Source organism: Gadus morhua, chromosome 10 (assembly GCF_902167405.1).
Source record: "Gadus morhua chromosome 10, gadMor3.0, whole genome shotgun sequence".
NCBI classification, from domain to species: Eukaryota; Metazoa; Chordata; class Actinopteri; order Gadiformes; family Gadidae; genus Gadus; species Gadus morhua.
The window spans coordinates 14,059,833-14,079,189 of NC_044057.1; the positions used below are offsets into that span (position 1 = coordinate 14,059,833).

General features: G+C 46.3%; 3 protein-coding genes across 7 annotated transcripts in view; all 3 read left to right on the forward strand.

Moving 5' to 3' along the window:
* smtnl1 (smoothelin-like 1) overlaps positions 1–2,459 on the forward strand; it is a 3,460-nt gene extending 1,001 nt beyond the window's left edge. The window contains exons 2-5 of the mRNA XM_030369153.1: positions 385–1,064; positions 1,171–1,285; positions 1,398–1,549; positions 1,761–2,459. Of these exons, the coding sequence (XP_030225013.1) occupies positions 385–1,064; positions 1,171–1,285; positions 1,398–1,549; positions 1,761–2,148 (1,335 nt within the window). The 3' untranslated portion in view covers positions 2,149–2,459. The remainder of the gene's footprint in view (positions 1–384; positions 1,065–1,170; positions 1,286–1,397; positions 1,550–1,760) is intronic.
* A 1,432-nt stretch (positions 2,460–3,891) lies between these two features.
* Positions 3,892–6,674, forward strand: LOC115551941 (zinc finger protein 324A-like). 3 transcript variants are annotated; one of them, XM_030367579.1, is made up of 4 exons: positions 3,892–4,293; positions 4,618–4,712; positions 4,835–4,901; positions 5,378–6,674. In XM_030367579.1, exons 1-4 carry the CDS (start codon positions 3,987–3,989, stop codon positions 6,139–6,141), a joined length of 1,233 nt encoding a protein of 410 aa, XP_030223439.1. In that variant the 5' UTR covers positions 3,892–3,986; the 3' UTR covers positions 6,142–6,674. The 3 variants fall into 3 exon arrangements, with proteins under 3 accessions (XP_030223439.1, XP_030223440.1, XP_030223441.1); XM_030367580.1 differs by having other exon boundaries at positions 3,893–4,293; positions 4,838–4,901; XM_030367581.1 differs by having other exon boundaries at positions 3,906–4,293; positions 4,542–4,712.
* A 2,127-nt stretch (positions 6,675–8,801) lies between these two features.
* LOC115551942 (zinc finger protein 35) lies at positions 8,802–19,274 on the forward strand. Of its 3 annotated transcripts, none has more exons than XM_030367584.1 (4): positions 8,802–8,904; positions 17,115–17,209; positions 17,324–17,390; positions 17,967–19,274. In XM_030367584.1, exons 2-4 carry the CDS (start codon positions 17,129–17,131, stop codon positions 18,713–18,715), a joined length of 897 nt encoding a protein of 298 aa, XP_030223444.1. In that variant the 5' UTR covers positions 8,802–8,904; positions 17,115–17,128; the 3' UTR covers positions 18,716–19,274. The 3 variants fall into 3 exon arrangements, with proteins under 3 accessions (XP_030223444.1, XP_030223442.1, XP_030223443.1); XM_030367582.1 differs by lacking the exon at positions 8,802–8,904 and adding an exon at positions 14,814–16,839; XM_030367583.1 differs by lacking the exon at positions 8,802–8,904 and adding an exon at positions 16,038–16,839 and having other exon boundaries at positions 17,327–17,390.
* Positions 19,275–19,357: the final 83 nt, after the last annotated feature.

A 19,357-nucleotide genomic window follows, 5' to 3' on the forward strand; every position in this document is an offset into this window, starting at 1 on the left:
TGCTATAGAAAACGGACAGTAACAGCATTTAGTTAGTGTACATAACATAACATTTAGAACATTTAAGCATCTAATTTCAATTCAGCTTTCTTTCTTTTCAGGGATTTTGAATAATCTTGCAGTGGAGGCTATGCCACGTAGTATAAACATTTTCATGACCAATATCCTCTCCATCTGAGTTCACATGTTTTCCTGTGAAATTTTAACATTGGATGTTGCTAATAATATATCAAAAAATCGTGTGTAATTCTACATTGACGTCTGACTTCTTGACTTTTGACTTCACTAACTCGATACCTTAAATGTTGATCTCTTAACATTGTGACCAGTTAAAAGTTCATATGTACACGGTTGACATACAGTATGTTACATTTTATGTGGCAGTTGGATGGAGAGGCAGAGGGCCAGGTGCCGGAGCCGGAGGGTGAAGGCCCAGAGATAGAGCCCTCGGCTGGGGACGCAGGGGAAGGGCAGAGGGTGGCAGACCCGGAGGAACTGTGTGGGGGCCCAGGGGCAGAGCGGGAGGCCGGGGAGATCAGTACGGGAGAGAACGACGGCCCTCAGACCACATCAGAGGGAGATAAAGACGGAGCAAGGACCTCTGAGGATGTAGCCCCCGCCAGGAGCAAGGGAGGGGGAGAAACCAAAGAGGAAAGGGAGGAGTGTGAGATGAAGGGATCGGCAGAGGAGGGTCAAAATGAAAAGATGGGCAAAGCAGAGGAGGAAAGGGAAGAGAAGAAGGAGGAGAAAGGGGGGAAGGTGGGAGAAGAGGCGGGAAAGGAGAAGAAGTGTGAGAAAGTAGGAAAAGCCAAAGGGGGAAATGGAGATTCCAAGGCAGGGAAGAAAGAGCAGAACAAAGTAGGAGAGGAAGGTGGAAAGGCGAAGGAGGGGGAAAAGAGCAAGGAGTCAGATAAACAGGTGAAGACAAAAAGAAAGGCTGGCGTGAACCCACCGACCTCCTCTACTACTGCGGCCGCTGTGTCACGACCGAGGAACTCTGCCCGCTCCGGGCGAGCGTCCACTAAGAAGGACATCCTCGCCAAGTTCCAGCAAGGGGCCCCCGAGTAAGTCGCCGTTTAAATCTTCATGTACGGTTCATGCCGGCACTCTGTAGAAAGCACTGCTGAATGTTTTTATCAACACGTTTTACATAAAGAACTGTGTGCCCAGGACACCCGTGGCTTGCAACTTCAAGGTTCAGAGGTCCTCCGCGGGCTCTGCCACAGGGGCGTCTATCAAACAGAAGATGCTCCATTGGTGCCGCAGCAAGACGCGCAACTACGAGGTGAGGTCGGCGTGTAAATCCCTGACCCTTTTTTGAAACACCGTCTTTCCTTTGCTTTACTAAGGGGTTTGAACCGGAGTCATAGATATACTTCTCTCTCCCCTCCTCCAAGGGTATCAACATTGAGAACTTCTCGTCCTCCTGGTGTGACGGGCTGGCCTTCTGCGCCCTTGTCCATCGCTATTTTCCGGACGCCTTCGACTTCTCCTCCCTGAAAGCAGAGGAGCGGAGGAAGAATTTTACTCTGGCTTTCAGCACGGCCGAGTGAGTACATGCTTTCATACATGGCGAATCTTCTGTAAGCTATAGTGAGCCCTCTTAATTTGCATTTTTATTTGTTTTTATTATTCATATTATTGTTTGTATCATAATTATTATCATTATTATTATCGGTTGTATTATTATATTATTAATGATATTATTATTATGTTCTTCAACTTCACTACCATACCAATTCCAATGGTATTTGACCCAGGTCTCTGGCCGACTGCTACCCCCTGCTGGAGGTACAGGATATGATCCTGATGGGAGACAGGCCGGACCCCATGTGTGTTTTCACCTACGTCCAGGCGCTTTGCCAGACCTTTTCCAAAATAGACAAATTAAAAAAAGACAAAGAGGACCAAGAAAAAATTGTGAACGACAAAGAAGAACCGGAAGAAAACGAGGCCAACGTAACGGTGGAGACAGTTGAGAAGCAGCAGGACACAGACGCTGTAGAGAACGGGACGAAGGACACTACAGAGCCGGAGAAGGATGAGATGCACGAGGAGACTAGTACGAAGACCACTGAAGGGGAGGTGGATGCACCGACGACTCCTGCGGTTGGGTTAAACTTTAAGGAAGATGAGCAACAAAATTAGGAGCTGAAGGAGGCTAATGTATCAGAGGTTTGGGAAACATGAGTATAGCAGGCCTATAGATGGGCAAGGGGCACTGACAGACCAAATTGGCAAGGCTTATAGGTTGCTTATACAAAAGCTAGTCTTATATTATGTAAAAGCAGTCGATGCTTTATATAGTGCTTTACGCACTCACTCAGCCATGCAACACAGTCACGCGCACACATCCACACAAGATTGCGCATGTGCACGTGAATGGGTGCACATGCTTGCAAACACACACACAGGCACACGCACACACACGCACACACACACACACACACACACACACACACACACACACACACACACACACACACACACACACACACACACACACACACAGACAGACAGACAGACAGACAGACAGACACACACCAAACACACACACACACACACACACACACACACCACACACATGTAAACACACACGCACACACACACACACACACACACACACACACACACACACACACACACACACACACACACACACACACACACACACACACTGGATATAGACAAACGTTACAATGCATTAATTAATTAATTAACTGGGTGCACTATAATTTGAAATTTGTATAGTTGTATTCACTATAGTTGGTTGTATTAGATTGTTTTTCAGCAAATGTATTATTTCGCAGGCTTACGCGTGTTTCTAGCCAGGTTGTAGGTTTGATTCGAATATTGGTGGGGACTTTTTTTTTATTCACTATACTACCCACAAGTAGTGCATGTGCAGCCACACATGGACACAAACTATTAAAAACCATATGCCGCTGTTTTACAAACAAATCTATTTGCTGAGATATCTAACTTTTCAACCACTTTGAAAACAGAGTTCTCAGCCCAGAAATTGTATCAATAAGATATTGATCTCTGTGGGTGTTACATTCAAGAGCCGGAAGACAGATAGAGTTTCTTGTTAAATTTCAATAAAATAATTAAAATGTATACTGCACGTCACCAGCACCTGAAAATCAAAAGGCTGTGCACAGGCACTTCGTTCTTTTTAGCTATAGGCCTATATATATATATATATAGGCCTTTCTGGTGACGTGCAGTAAACTATATCAAGTCAAAGAAGTGTCAAATCATTGCACACTGGTATAAGCTGATTTATTAAATTCACAAAATAAATCAGCTAATCTTCTCATACCAGTGTGCGGTGATTTGACACTTCTTTGACTTGATACATTATATAGCCTATATATAATATATATTTTTTAATTTGATTAATTATGACAATTAATTAATTATTTTATTGAAATTTAAAACCAACGGTTTCTCTGGTTTCTAAGAATGATGTTCTGGTGATTACTTAGAAATTAATAAAAATGTATCATTATGGGGATTTATTGTGTCTTTTTAAACTGCCACATGTGTCTCGTCCAGTAATGGCCAAACAAAGTTTTGATTAGTCTAAGTTATAGAATATTTACGTTTATCAAGGATGTTTATGAAGGAGCATCGGTTAGGCCTAGGCCTACTACAAATCGCATGCATTGTAGCAGAATAACAATAAGTGAAGGGGTAGACTATGAGTTTAAAATTACATATCTGGAAAACCATCAAATTATGGTTTCTAAAAATAACAAAATGTATATATGGAATTTAGGCTAGGTTAATATAGGTTAATTCGTTTTGGCGTGTGTGTTCTGTTTTATCGACGTCTGTCTTTAAGTTGGATCCCTGATTCATACTCCTGTTCAGACGGGGGCGGTAATGTACCGAAACGTTTGAATTTCCAGAATGAAACCAGCAAGAAGAAGAAGTTTCATTACTGTTTATGTTGTCTCTTACTGGTGGTCGAGTAAAACATGTTAATAAAAATGTCGCCCAGCAGTTCAACTTTGGAAGAACAGCTTTCGTCCATAATGGACGTACTGGCGAAAGCGGCCGTATCTGAAATTAGCCAACTGTTCTCGGAAGGCTCGACTACCCTTCGCTTACAAATAACTCAGAGCCTGAAAGAAAACGAAGCGCTGAGGACGAGGATGAAAGTGATGAGGAGTGAGCTGTTTTCTTTGCGGCTTCAAACGAGATCAAATGCATCGCGTGCGGCAAGTCGTTTCGCCCTGGCTCGAGCCAACATCTGCAAACCACGCACTAAACCACTGGGAAATGGTGAGTTGAGTCCCGACTGTGATAGGTGGAAAACAGGACGGGGCAAGTGTTCAGGGAGGGGAGGGGGTAATTACTACACGAAATGATCTATTCATTTCTTGTAGTAATAGTAATGATAATAATAATCATGCTTAATAATTAACATGTAATAATAACAGTACAGTAGGCTACGGGTACCTAGCCTACTGATGAACACATGCCTGATCTAAATATACGTTATGCCCATTTCTGACATGCTCTTGGTATAGAATTGAATGTATTCTTCATCATCATCATCATCATCATCTTCTTCATCGTCATCTTCATCATCATCACCACCGTCAGGTTTAAAGCCCCAGTTGGACCACAAGGCGGTTGGAAATTCCCCTTTTCTCGCACCATCCAAAAGTGAGGCCTCAACCGTTACAACTCCACTAGAGGTAGGCACAGCAGACCTAATCACACACCTTTATGATTCACTGCATCGTTATGGGGGATTGAAGTATTTTCTGTGCAAATGCCAACATGTGTCTTCCTTGTGTTCCCCTCTCTATGTTGAAAGCAGGAGACCCCAGACATCATTTTTATCAAGGATGAAGAGGATATGGGTGGATGCAGGCCCGCTGTAGGTGAGCATGAAGGGTGACTGGGAACTGCGTTTCAGGCCAACGCAGGGTTAGTTATAGGTGTTTTTACAGGATAACAATATGTATTCTACTGGATGATATTATTCTAATAATGATACATCTACTTTTAATTTAGTTTGTCTATGTTCTCCTTAGTATGAAAGAATTCCTTTCTCTGAGAGTCATACAACAAGATCTGTCTTCTGGCAAGGCCAATATGCAGGTTAATGGTTTTGAGGGTTTGATAAAGGAACAGATTAAGCAGCTACTTCAATGTCTAAACGAGGCAGAGTGTTTAACTCACAATGAACACGTTTACCAAGTTAGAAATCGTCCAAAATAAAGCCTTCGGTTAACAAATATTTAATCAGTAAGACTTTAATCGTAGACTTTCTGCATGTACCCACTTTATCCCTATGTCCACATTATGTATCAATAAAATTACTTTCTCTATAACTTTCGGTTTTTCCTCTCTGCAGAAGACTGCGATGCCTTTGGAGACTGCAGCCCGCAGCGTGGCGCTACCTCGGAGAGTCTGCATGTGGACGCCCCTGGCTCCTCCCACTTGTCCAGTCACGGTGACCTGCGGATCCTGAGCGTCCACGGACAAGGGGAGGGCCCACTGGCGGTGGACGCTAATGACACCCTCTTTACCGTGTCCGAACTGGAGGCCCTGAGCTCGCTGTCCCCGGACCACAGCATCACCCACGACAGCCTCCTCAGCTTCAACAGCGGCCCCAGCGAGAGGGCCCCTTCGCAGGGGACGCAGGACAGCAGGGGGGGTCCCGGTAGAGACGGCCAAGCAGAACGGCTCCAGCGCCTCCAGGCCGCCTCTCTGTCCCTGAAGCACGCCGCGCTAGAGGCCGGCGACAAGGGAAGGCGATTGGGCAACCTCGGTGCACAGTTCCCACTGCAACACAACTTGGACTCTGAGCGGTTCTTCAGCCACAAGGAGCCCATAGTGCCCCAAACGCTCGAGCCACCCTTCTCCTGTGCCTTTTGCGGCAGGTCGTTGGCCAACAAGGCCAAGCTTACCATGCATATGCGCATCCACACCGGTGAGAAGCCGTATGGGTGCGTCCAGTGTGGGAAGCGCTTCACGCAGAGCGGCAGCCTAAAGATCCACATGAGGACTCACTCCGGGGAGAAGCCTTGCGTGTGTCTGCAGTGCAACGCCCGCTTCAGCGACCCCAGCAATTTGCGTCGCCACATGGTCAAGCACATTGGCAATGGGGTGCTTTGACACGGGGCAACGGGATGCTTCGATTAACTTCTCTATCGTGTATGTGATGAAAGGCCTGCTTTAGGTTTATTTCATCACCTGAAAAAAGTGACCCTTTCAAACTTCAAAAAACGTTTTTTATTGTTGTTTATAATCTATGTCTGTGCAGTGTTTCCCTAGAAAAAATTGGTGACGTCATCATGTGACCTGGAAGGTTTCATTTTGACGTTTTTTTTACTTCTTTCGATATTTGCCATCTGTGAAGCGTGCCGCTGCTGACTTAAAGTCGAATGTATCGAGAGTGTCTCTGCTGCTTGCAATGCGCATAGGCCTTGTGACTCTTCCTTCCCCAAGGAGGCTTCGCTGAGCAGTCATTATTAGAGCTTAGATCGGACCCAGAAAATTAAGCCCGACCCGGGGCCAAGCCCGTGCACGTTCTGTCCGAGCCCGTCCCGGCCCGACACATTAACTAATGATGAGCCCGAGCCCGATTTCAACCCGAATTTTTTTTTAATACATGTGTAACTTTGTACACATTTGTTACTTAGGCCTACTCTGCTAAATATATATGTAAGGGATAACGTATACAACACCGGCGACGTTCTATACATTATCCCGCTTATTACGTAGCTACTTGCCAAAAACGAAAAAATAACTTCACATGGTGTGTCTCTTTTCACTTTCATAGTGTTGATCAGCAGTGAAATAGTCCACCAAAGACGTTGACATTGCTTAGCAACCGAAGCGAGGGGGTTGACAAGTTACCGGACTACTACCCATGCAAGTGAACGGAGCGTTCCACGCCATTGAGAAGACCCGAGTAATAAAGGCCTATAATATTTCTGTTTATGGCATAGATTTCTCCTCAGATTAGGCCAATAAAGCAATGATTTAAAAATTAATAAAAAAAACACAAACGCTCGATAAAAGGCCCGACCCGGCTCGAGGATAGTGGTGGGAAATATCGGCCCGACCCGCATTGTTTTACATGAATTGGCTAATCAAATGACCACTATATTTTAAACACAATTCAAATTGTGCATAGAGAATTATTTCCATTGGTCATTCTCACCTGAGACATTTAGAATTTTCGGTCCTACTAATTTTTTTCCTGGTCAATGACCGGTAATTAACGGACAACGGAAACTATGCTGTCTGTGTCATTACCTTTACCTTTGTAATCACAAATTGCCTGCAAAGTTCACTTGTGGAATAGACTACTGCAATGTAACCCAACATTATTCATGATCGTGTACATTTCACTTATCTTATCATTATGTGTGCTTAATTCAAACTACCTCTTGTTTTGACTTTCTGTTTGCTGACTTCTTTCTACTGCCAGTATTTTCTAGTTCTTGGCTTGGATTGTATCACGATAGGCAATAATGGTTGAGTACTACTTCCTACAGTTAGATTATCAATTAAAAAACGTCCCTGGCTATATGTATATATCTCGGTGATACTTAAGTCAGTTTACAGTCCTCCCTCTACAATGCAGCATTATTCTAATGGGACATAGTCAGAAGATTTATATTATTGTTCATCCTTCACTTTGTCGTACAAAAGTTATATAAAGGCTGATTAACATACGTTAACTCCAAGTATAAAATATATATCAATGAATGGTATGCAAGACGATAACCCTTTTTTTATTTTTAATTAAATTGTTATCACATTGCATTCAGGAATAATATGTACATTATTATTACACAGATACTTACTAAATAAATGTATCACGTGAGACAAAATAAAAAAATATTGTTATTGATTTAAATTATAATAGGATTGCTTCCGCTAATTTATAATTGTCTCCTAGATTCGGCAGTCGGTTATTCTGAAATAACCGACGTCATTCGAATTATTCTGAAACAATCGGCCGCTGAACGTCGTAATTGATCAATCAGAATGTAGTTTTCTTCACAACCAGAAAGAAGCACACCATGGACCTATTACACACCAACAATGTTATATTTATGGTATTACGGTAACATACCGGAAGAGGAAATAGTTCGTAACTTCCTATCCCAGTGCTGCAGCCTGTAGGATGGACATCCAACGTCCAAATGGTGTCACGTGATTCCACTTGCCACCCCCCCTTGACGTCACTGGCTAATCGCGCGGGAGAGCTTCAATATCTTCACGACTACTCCGCCAAGATGACCACGATGGCAAGTCACTAAAATTAATGAATGAAACAACCAATTGTGATTGCAAAAAACATGCGTTTTTGAAATATGTTATTGATGGGTCCACTCCTTAAAGTGTAATTCCGGTGCAAACTGAACCCAGGGTCTTTGTTTTGGCATGAAAACCCATCAAATAACCCCTCCAGATACCGTTTTCATTGAAAGTCGAGTATTAGAGTTTGCCCGGCGCAATGTTTGGCGTCCATGATTTTGGCTTGGGCCATTGTGTTTCGCTTCCAAATCGGCATTTTTGAACCACTAATATTGCTAAAAAGAAATAGCACCAAACCTCTGCAGTAGCATCACTAGCGTCCCTACACATAAAACGAAGCACCAACAACTTAGTTTGCAAAACACATCTCAGGAAGTGGTGGTGCCCCACCTTGTTGTAGAATCTCCATACCGAAGGGTATAGTTCATCTGAAGCAGATGTGCTGTGAATAATAACACAACCGTAACCATGACCTACAAAAACTATGTTTGTGTGCAGTCATGGCAGACGGTTTACGGAGGAGGGCAGAGAGATGGCAGGAGGAACTCTACCCTGTCTTCCGTATCCCGAGGAAGCGCAAACAGTCCGAAATGGAGGAGACTTAATGTTTGTCTTTTCTTTCTTTCTTTATTTTTTATTGGTTTGTTTGAAGAGAAGAGCAGAAAATTAAATTGATAATAGTGGATACCAATTCCAGAAACATATTATTTGAATCGAAATGAAATCATATATTGCTGGTTATAAGCACACAATATACACCGTAAGAAAATAAAATGCAGACTTCACATTAAGAAAGACTACTGGGTGGAGTTAATTTCAAAATCAAAATAAGTTGAGCCTCTTTTTTTTCACATGAATCGGGATTCAACTGGCCTAAACTATTTTCATCGGCCAAGTCCGACCTAAGTGATTCTCATTGTTGGCGACAATCTGATTGAAATCAATACGACAAGATCGCATTGATCGATAGTTACGTATTGGAACTAGATTCGATGAGTATAGGCGCAGCCTTTTAAGGAGTTATCCCTAGGCGTGAGCCGTAGCACTGAGAAATTTGTAATCCCCGCCCACCAACAGCGTGGGCCTCAATCATGTCCGTGGGGCCTCAATCACGCCGGCGGACGTTCTGCTCCCAATCAACAGCTTTTCTTCAGCTATTTAATGGACAATGAGGCCAACACTTAAAAGGCTGCGCCTATACTCCTAGAATCTAGAGTTACAATACGTAACTATCGTTCTATGTTGTATAGGCTTCGCCTTTTAAGGCTATCGTTATTGGGTTAAAAGGGCGAAGCACGATACAGTCTATACCTCATTGGTCCCGATCAGTACCTGAAACACATCTATATACGCGCTAGTATCATGCGTCAGACGTGTCATAACATACGTCATGTGTCTAATGGCATGTCATCAACGAGCAGTTCTAATGTGTCTGATAAGACACAAGAGCTCTCAGCATGAATATTTGACTCCACCTCACATTGTTTAATATGCGAGGGGAATAGTCACACAATCACACTCACTCTGACAAAGCACCTAGAACTGAGTGTTTCTTAGAGAGGCGCGACATGTCTCATAGGTAAAACCTAATAAAAGAGCATGGGGAAGCCCAGGAGGCTGCTGTGCAGATATACCCCATAGGCATCCCTCTTTGCAGAGCGACAGAGGACGATATTCCTCTGGTCGAGTGAGCTCTGATAGTCTCAGGCGGCTCTGCCCCCGCTGACACATAAAGCCTGTATGATAGCATCACACAGCCAATGTGACAGCCGTTGTATCGTCAGGGGGAGACCCTGGGAATGTTCTGTGTAATGCACAAATAACTCTTCACATAACAGGCAAGCGCGCGTACGGGGCACAAGAAATGGGCTGTTGCCTCCTCCTCAGATTGATGAAGAGGGAGAGAGAAACCATTGAGTGTTATTACTCTCGATCTGAACGAGCTAGTCTCTTTGGTGTAAAAGCCGGGTTCGGGCGTAATATTGCCGAACTGCCGTCTCCTTGTATTCTAAGACAAGAAGGGGCTACAGAGAGTGCAGACAGGTCGATCACTCTCTTAGCTGACGTCAGGGCCAGCAGCAAAGCTGTCTTGGCTGACACAAACTTGAGGGGCACCCGGTCAAGAGGCTCAAATGGGGCTTTAACCAGTGCGCGCAGCACCAGTGTTAAATCCCATTGAGAAGTGAGAGAGCGCGTCACGGGTCTCTCTCCTCACACCTTTTAGGAAGCGCTTCATTAAGGGGTGATTAAGTTTTATCCCCGAAGCCTTCGTGGCATGATGAAACAGCAGCCACGTACGTTTTAACGGTGCTAAAAGCCAGCCCTCTTTCCATCAGTGCCCAGGGCTCCAGACTAACTTTTTCCTTGGGTGCACTGGTGCGCCTACATTTTTAATTTGGGTGCACCAGTACGTATTTATGGTGCACCTGCACGTATTTATGGTGCACCCAAATTTTGAGTTGTTGAGGGGGGGGGGGGGTTGGACCGTGCCTGCCTTGCGCTGAGTTGTTGACGGGGGGGGGGGGGGGGCAACCGGGCAGCTGCACCGGTTGCACCGTCGATATTTACGCCATTGATTAATAATATTTTGACCATTAAATAAATGCCTTAAATAAATGCCAAATCTGTATCTCTCATAAAGAATATCATCAGACAATGCCAAGGGATCGGTTCTGTGTGGTGACGCCATTATCGGAGGAGGGGCTAGGAAGCTGCGCACGCCGATATAAGTAGCCGATCTCCGGGTAGACTCGCTGAAAAGCTGCTCCCGACCAGGTTTGGTTGCGAGCGTAAGTCACCATGGTGATACAGCGACGCTTAAAGAGATTGACTTTCATGGTACAGCTAGTCTGGCTGAACGGAAGTGGACAGCGTCTATTGCCTAGCGTCGGATTTGGCCGCGACTCCTCCCCTTCCGGTTGCTGGCGTTCCCGTGTTGTGCTCCCCCTCAAACTCGGAAACTAGGCAGTATGGCGAGTTTTGAACAGGACTTTGACGGCGCTGTAAAGTTGGCATGTTTGGCTCTTTCCGTCGAAAATTGCAAAGAACTGCAAAAGATTTGCTTACAGCATTTGCTGAGGAAGAAAGATGTTCTATTTTGCATGGACACCGCTGCCGCTTCCCGGGCTTAGCCCCGCCCTAGACGATTGTGATTGGTTTAAAGAAATAAAAACAGGCCCACCCAGTTTCCCCACGGATAGACGGCTCGAGGTAGCGTGGCTCCAGACCATTCTACTTGCTGTAGTTTGGTCTGGCTTTGCGAGACTATGGTACAGCAGGCTTTCAGCTCAACATACCTCGCTAACCCTCTAATCGAGCTTCGTAGTACAGGCCCCTGGATTAGGCTTCGCGGGTTCGTTTACCGGCGTTGCTATTGTTACCGGTCTTGCGTGTTCCAACGGATTATTAGGTATTTAATAAATCGCTGTCTAATCAATACTTCATTCACTGCCTCTTCCGTGGTCATTACAATATTATGAATAGACTGCTCTGTAAAAATAAATAATAATAATAATTATACCAGATAAATTTTCAGTCGCACCGGTGCGCCCAAATAAAATATTTGGTCGCACTACCCCGAATTCTAGGCGCATGTGCGCCCAAATTAGGCGCACTCTGGAGCCCTGAGAGGAAAGAGAGCACATGTAGCAAAGGGCAGGAGATGGTGCACCATTTCTGGAAAGCCGCCCATTTAGCCGAGTAACACGCTCTGGTGGAGTCAGCTCTGGCACCCTGGATGGTCCGTACGACCTCCTGGGAGAGGCCGAGACCCAGTCTAGGCGCTCGCGTTCAGCGGCCAGGCCCACAAGCGCTGGCCGATCTCTGGGTAATCTATGATTGCTCCCCCTGCCTGTGAGAGAGCATCTCGCCGCCAAGGGAGTCCCTTCGGCAGCCCCGAAAGCAGACGCTGGAGGCAGGGAAACCACGGTGCACTCGTGCGTTGCGGTGCTATGAGAATCATATACAGCCGCTCCTCTTGGACTCGGTCCAAGACTTGGGGAATCAGAGGGACGGGTGGGAAAGCGTACAGGAGTGTGTTCGGCCACGGTCTGTGAACAAACCCATCCACCCCGAGTGGGGGATTGTCCTTCACGCTGAGAGAGAACCACAGCTCGCACTGTGTGTTCTCCCACGTGGCGAATAGGTCGACCTCTGCCTTCCCAAACTCGAGTCCAGTCTCCTGGTTGGGAACCCCCCCTCGACATTATGTCGGCCCCTCTGTTCAGGACACCGGGGATGTACGCTGCTCTGATGTAGAGCAAGTGTGTGTGCGCCCAGCATAACAGCTGTCTCGCTATGCTCAGCAGCTGTGCCGAGCGCACGCCCCCCTTGGCGAATTATGTATGCTGCTGTCGCCTTGTTGTCCGTGCAAATCATTACGTGTTGATTCGTCAACATTGGGGCAAGTGTTGGATCACTTTCAACACAGTGAGGAGCTCCAATGCGTTTATGCATGGTCACGGGGGGCGGCCAAACGCCGCCCACTACGTGAAACTCGCATGTTCCTCCCCAGCCTGACAGAGAAGCATCCGTGAACACCGAGATGTGTGACGTTGCTCTACCCAACGGCACCCCTCTCGCGAGAGTTCTGGGATCACCCCAGTGGGTCAAATCGGGGGCCCACTGATAGGGAAATGGTCACTTTGCGCCGCCGTTGGCGCTGGGAAGCAGCCCCAGCGGCACCACCGTGTGAGCGGCTGACATCATGCCCAGCAGCCTCATGACAGAGAGGGCTGTCATGACGCTGCCCGGGGAACAGCGGCGGAGGAGAGACCACAGCGTCTCCATCCTCTGCTGTGAGAGCCGTGCTCTCATTACAGCTGAATCCAGCTCTACCACCAAATACATCACACTCTATGAGGGGAGGGGGGAACTTTTCTTCCAATTTATGGCAAAGCCTAAATTCGCAGGTGAATTACCAGCTTTTTTGTTTGAATAGCTGCTTCCTCCTTGGAGCGAGCCATCAAAAGCAGATCGTCCAAGTAGAACAGTACTCTCATTCCTGTTGCGTGCAGCGGCCGGAGAGCCGTCTCCACGCATTTGGAAATCGTTCGTGGAGCTCTGCCCGAAAGGGGTGGGTGTGTGTGTCAATAACAGAGGCATGCCCTGCCTGCTCAGCTTGTGACAAGAGTGTAGCCTCCTCTCTCCTGAGCGTTGGGACGCGAGGAGGAATAACACTGTGACAGGGTAGCAGACTGCTGACACTGAACGAGCAGCGTGTCATTCGTAGACAGAGAGCTCGTTTTAGCGGCCGTCTCGCCACATGTCATGCCAGGCATGGTGTGGTGAGGGGAAAGTAATGTAGGGCTGGCTCGATCAATAATACAAGGTTTATTGACGGCCTGCCTTTATGTGGTGGGAGATGCGTGCTAAACAGTTATGGCCGGGCCGATAGGCTCCGGCATTGCCTGTTTGGGGAGAAAACAGCCGTCTTTAGTAAAGAGGTGTTTCTTGCTGTCACAAGAAAAGAAGTGTTTCTCGCAGTTCGCTCGCCCCGTAATAGCCGGCGCTTGTGGGGTGGGACATCGCCCCATGAGCCCGCTAGACGATGAGGGTCAGCCGATGAGGGTCAGCCGATGAGGGTCAGCCGCCATGTTATGTGCCCGCAGGGCGATGGTATTCATAACAGCCTCTTGCTGCATCATACACTGATGCGCTCTGTCTGTAAGCTTGGCCGTCAGCTGGTCTTTGGGAGTGGGGCAGCGGTCGCTGAGCCCCGGCTTCACTCCAGAGATAGCACACAGAGCGGGATCCAGCGGCGGTACCGCCCTGTAACCCCGGTCTGTCAGACCCTCGGTCTTCGTGACCTGGATAAATGTTTTCACCGGGGCCCCGAGCTTCCCGGGCTCCGCCGCAGCCCCATTGAAGTACGGTGTGATGGCGGGAAACATCAGCCAGATCGGGTCGAGACGGGCAGGGCGTGTCACGGCCTTGATCCCCCAGATGCCACACAGCTGGTCCGGGCGTTGGGGGGCCTGAGGCATGGGCACCACAAGGCCAAGGTCTGCAGCTGCCCTGGCGATAATGCCCGTTACCTCTGCCACCAAAGCTGAGGTGGCGGCAGAGACGGGCAATTCTGCTGCCCCGGGCCTCTCCATTCGGAGAGGGGAAGCCGGGGGAGACGCCCGGCTTCCCCTCTCCGAATGGAGAGGGGAAGCCTCTCCAGCCTTGTTGCTTGTTACTAGGAGTCGTCCGACTCCGAGCTCACGAGGAGAGAGAGGGCATCGTCGAGCGGAACAGCAAAGTCGTCGGCACATCCAGCAATGGCAGCGGCAGTGTCGGCCAGAGCGCCAAGTCGGCATGTTCATGCCCAAGGCAGCCCTCGCACACCTCATGGCCGCCATACGGCAAGATGTAACCCGTCTTACATGTCTTGCAGATGTGGATCGTCTTCAAGTCCATAATATCTATTTATTTACTTCAGTATGCTACAGGATCGTCCTGAAGAAAATGGGAGCAGAACGTCCGCCGGCGCCACGCTGTTGGTGGGCGGGGATTACAAAATTTTCAGTGCTACGGCTCACGCCTAGGGATAACCCAATAGCGAGCCCTAAAAGGCGAAGCCTATAAAACATAGAACCAAAGAGCGCTTGCTGTAGTTTGGTCTGGCTTTGCGAGACTAGTTGTAGACCAACTTCGGAAAACTGTAGTTCCACCGTAGAGACGCTAGAGGTCCGCAATACTCCCCCTCTCTCACAATGATGTCGGTTAGAAAAAGTGGAAGCACATTTTCATCTCTCCTTGACCCGATGACGTTTTCCACAAACGTTAAGTAAAGGAGGCATAAAGGTTAGGAGATTTGACTATTCATACAGGCAAGGCTGGCCCTGGGCATAGGGAGGGACGAGTTACCTTAGTTACCCACTTGATACATCATTCTGACCGGAGAGGAGAAAGCTATCTATTTGCACATCACAATGTCAAAGAAACCTAAACACTCTGGCACCCAGGGGAGGAAGAAAACGAAAGAAGAGGAGGAAAAACAGGAAAAGAAAGAAGTACAGTAACTTTAATTTGTTTATCTTTAATGTAGGCCTGGCTGGCTATGGCCAACTGGTCACTTTGTCTGGCTCTTGTTCACCTTTATGTCTTTATTTCTCTGGAGCTAACTGTTCCCTATACATAACTCCGCTTAATACATGGCTATTGGTTTAATTTATTCACTTATCGAAGCAATATGTGGTTTTAATATTTAGTAAATACAAATAATCCGCCAACAGTTGTCAGGGCGTAGCGCGTTGCCAAGCAACGTGTAAACAACTTAACCGGAGTTAACTAGTCATGCAGTGTTTGTTTTAAAAAAAAGAAAAGGAACGGCAGCTCTTTACCTAGTTGGTCCGCACGCTTCACTGAAAATCAAAACATGTCAGCTATTCAAATAGGTCCATAACAGTTTGTAACCCACAGTAAAATGGGGGTATTATCCTTAAATTATCCAATGCATTGTAGCAACCATTGTTGGAGCAGTGTTTAATTTCAAGCTGATTTGGATGATAGTTGACATATCTTACATTTCCAATATCTTCCATATAATAATATATCATTGTATTTTTACACTTCAGTTGAGTGCTTGTTTAATCTCTGGTTACAACCAAACTAGATAAACCATATTTAATTGCATTTACAATAATTTGAATCTGAACTGATATCTATTATTTTGCTTATCAATGCCTTTAGTTAACATCATTCATTTCTTTGCAGTATTTTGTGCATACCTTATTGTATGAGTGATTCATTGTCACTTGTTTTGCAAGACTTTTTTTTTACTGCAAAATGTTAAAAGTTCTAACGTCTGCAGTATTTAATGCATACCATATTGTATTTATGATTTGTTGCTTGTTACTAGGTTTGTAATACGTTTTGTGTTCACGTTTTGAGTCTCAAAGACAAAGCTTTGTAGCTTCTCTGAGTTTATAAACATTGGTAGTCGAATTTACTGCGCGATCGAAAGGGGTAGGGGGCGCCAGCAAAAATCTTGCCTAGGGCGCCAAATTGGTCAGGGCCGGCCCTGCGTACGGGTCCCCTGGGACGCAGCTAAGGAGTCTCACCGCGTCCGCCATCTTGTCGTCACGTGACAGCACTTGGACGTTGGATGTCCTACAAGCCGCAGGGAGACATTATAGGAGTCAGACGGTGGCGTTAATGCACTGAAACATATTTTGAATTTACTGAATGAAAACAAGAAAAAGAGAAGTTTAATCACAGTTTCTGTTACTTCTCGCCGGTAGTCAAATATGTTAATAAACATGTCGCCGAGCGGCTCCACTTTGGAAGAACAGCTTTCGTCCATAATGGACGTACTTGCGAAAGCGGCCGTATCTGAAATTAGCCAACTGTTCTCGGAAGGCTCGACTACCCTTCGCTTACAAATAACTCAGAGCCTGAAAGAAAACGAAGCACTTAGGACGAGGATGAAGGTGATGAGGAGTGAGCTGTTTTCTTTGCGGCTTCAAACGAGATCAAATTCATCGCGTGCGGCAAGTCGTTTCGCCCTGGCTCGAGCCAACATCTGCAAACCGAGGACTAAATCACAGGGAAATGGTGAGTTCATCTCCGGCTATATTAGGTGGAAAACAGGACGGTACAATGGCTCAGGATTTAGACGCTCATTATCCCTTAATTACGTATAGTAATAGGAAATAGTAATGATAACAATAATCATGCTTAATAATGAACACTGAATAATAACGGCACAGTAGGCTACGGGGTATCTAGCCTACTGATGAACACATGCCTGATCTAAAATTCGTTATGCCCCTTTCTGGCCCTTTGAATGCTATTGGTATGTGTTTCAATGTATTATTCGTCATTATTAGTTCTAAAGCCCCTGATGGACAACAAGGCGGTTGGAAATTCCTCTTTTCATTCCCCATCCACAAGTGAGGCTTCCACCGTTACAAATCCAGCAAAGGTAGGCACAACACACCTATATAATCACACCTTTTATGATTCAATGTTTCGTATTAATGTCTGTATGCAAATGCCAACATCTGACTTCCTTGTGTTCCCCTCTCCATGTTGAAAGCAGGAGACCCCAGACATAATATTTATCAAGGATGAGGAGGATATGGGTGGATGCAGGCCCGCTGTAGGTGAGCATGAAGGGTTACTGGGAACTGCGTTTAGTTTTTTTATAGGATAACATTATATTCCAATGTATCATATTATTCTATGCTCTCCTTAGTATGAAATAATTCCATGCTCTGAGATTCATGGTATGGGATCCCTCTTGTGGTAGTGCTTGTGTTCGGACAAAGACTCAGACCAAAAGGTCTAAGGGAAAAGTAGAATTCAGTTCAAGCAGTTTAACAACCGTGTGCCACCAGACTACCAGGGCGTGAGAGCCAACTGGCAAACGTCTCATCCTACACAAGGTTTATTTATACTTCAAAAGAGACAAACGTTAACAATGGTGACCTGTTAACATAAAACAGTCATAACCTATTAACGTTTATAGGTGGATTTATTTTGGATTACAATATATACAAATTTTCTAATCTAGTAATGATGTATCAGTTTCTACTTTTCGTTTGTTCGAAATGGTTCTTCAGGGTTCTGAATTTCTTGCGTGCTGTGCTGATCAGTTCTGGCGGTTGCATGGGGTATTTTAGATTATTTTTTATAATTGCAGTACTTTCTCTATAACTTTCAGTTTTTCCTCTCTGCAGAAGACTGCGATGCCTTTGGAGACTGCAGCACGCAGCGTGCCGCTACCTCGGAGAGTCTGCATGTGGACGCCCCTGGCTCCTCCCACATGTCCAGTCACGACGGTGACCTGCGGATCCTGAGCGTCCACGGACAAGTGGAGGGCCCACTGGCGTCGGACGGCAATGACACCCTCTTCACTGCGTCCGAACTGGAGGCCCTGAGCTTGCTATCCCCGGACCACAGCATCACCCACGACAGCCTACTCAGCCTCAACAGCGGCCCCAGCGAGAGGGCCCCTTCGCAGGGGACACAGGACAGCAGGGGAGGTCTCGTTAGAGACGGCTATGCAGAACGGCTCCAGCGCCTCCAGGCCGCCTCTCTGTCCCTGAAGCACGCCGCGCTAGAGGCCGGCGACAAGGGAAGGCGATTGGGCAACCTCGGTGCACAGTTCCCACTGCAACACAACTTGGACTCTGAGAGGTTCTTCAGCCACAAGGAGCCAATAGCGCACCAAACGCAGGAGCCACCTGCGATGGCCAACAAGGCAAAGCTTACCATGCATATGCGAATCCACTCCGGCGAGAAGCCGTACGTGTGCGTCCAGTGCGGGAAGAGCTTCGCACAGAGCCGCAGCCTGAAGATCCACATGAGGACTCACTCCGGGGAGAAGCCTTGTGTGTGTCTGCAGTGCAACGCCCGCTTCAGTGACCCCAGCAATTTGCGTCGGCACATGGTCAAACACAAGGGTGCCCGCAATTTTTCGGCTTGAGGTCTACCGTCAAAATAATCGACCTACATTAAAAAATGCTAAATGTGTATATATACTAAATGCAAACTCTGATGACTTGCACTGAATGGAGTCAGCCAGGGTTGCATAGTCCGGACAGTAGCTTCTGGTTGCTAGTCTCAATCAGGCTTCCAAATGCCATCAGTCATAGTGAAATGGTATTTATACCTAATAATCTTCATGTGGAAAAAGGCTGATTGGCATACATTTATATAGGCAAATAATGCAGTCAAGGAGGTAGCACATTTCCTCCACTTTCTATTTGCTGTCGTCTTTCTACTGCCTGTATTTTCTAGTTTTTACCTTGGGTTTTACCACAATGGGCAATAATGGTTGAGTTCTACTTTCTACAGATGGATGATCAACTAAACAATGTCACTGGTTAAATGTATAGATCTCAGTGATGCTTGAATCAGTTTACGGTCCTCCCTCTTGAGTGCAGCATTATTCTGATGGGACAAAGCCTTGTTCACCCTTCATTCCTCGTTTGTCTTTAGAAAGTTAAAATAAAAGGATGATTAACTCATCATGTTAACTTAAAGTGTCAAATATGTCAATGACTGGTATGTAAGAAGATAACTTATTTTTCAATGTTACATAAATGGTTGACACTGTTTTGGTAGG

What these genes read in the sequence shown, in the direction of transcription:
- LOC115551941 (XM_030367579.1), top strand. Translation starts at nt 3,987, where the DNA reads ATGTTAATAAAAATGTCGCCCAGCAGTTCAACTTTGGAAGAACAGCTT. An exon ending in CCGTTACAACTCCACTAGAG is followed by an intron (nt 4,713 to 4,834) that starts GTAGGCACAGCA and finishes CTATGTTGAAAG; the next exon opens with CAGGAGACCCCAGACATCAT. An exon ending in TGGATGCAGGCCCGCTGTAG is followed by an intron (nt 4,902 to 5,377) that starts GTGAGCATGAAG and finishes TCCTCTCTGCAG; the next exon opens with AAGACTGCGATGCCTTTGGA.
- LOC115551942 (XM_030367582.1), top strand. Translation starts at nt 16,533, where the DNA reads ATGTTAATAAACATGTCGCCGAGCGGCTCCACTTTGGAAGAACAGCTT. An exon ending in CCGTTACAAATCCAGCAAAG is followed by an intron (nt 17,210 to 17,323) that starts GTAGGCACAACA and finishes CCATGTTGAAAG; the next exon opens with CAGGAGACCCCAGACATAAT. An exon ending in TGGATGCAGGCCCGCTGTAG is followed by an intron (nt 17,391 to 17,966) that starts GTGAGCATGAAG and finishes TCCTCTCTGCAG; the next exon opens with AAGACTGCGATGCCTTTGGA.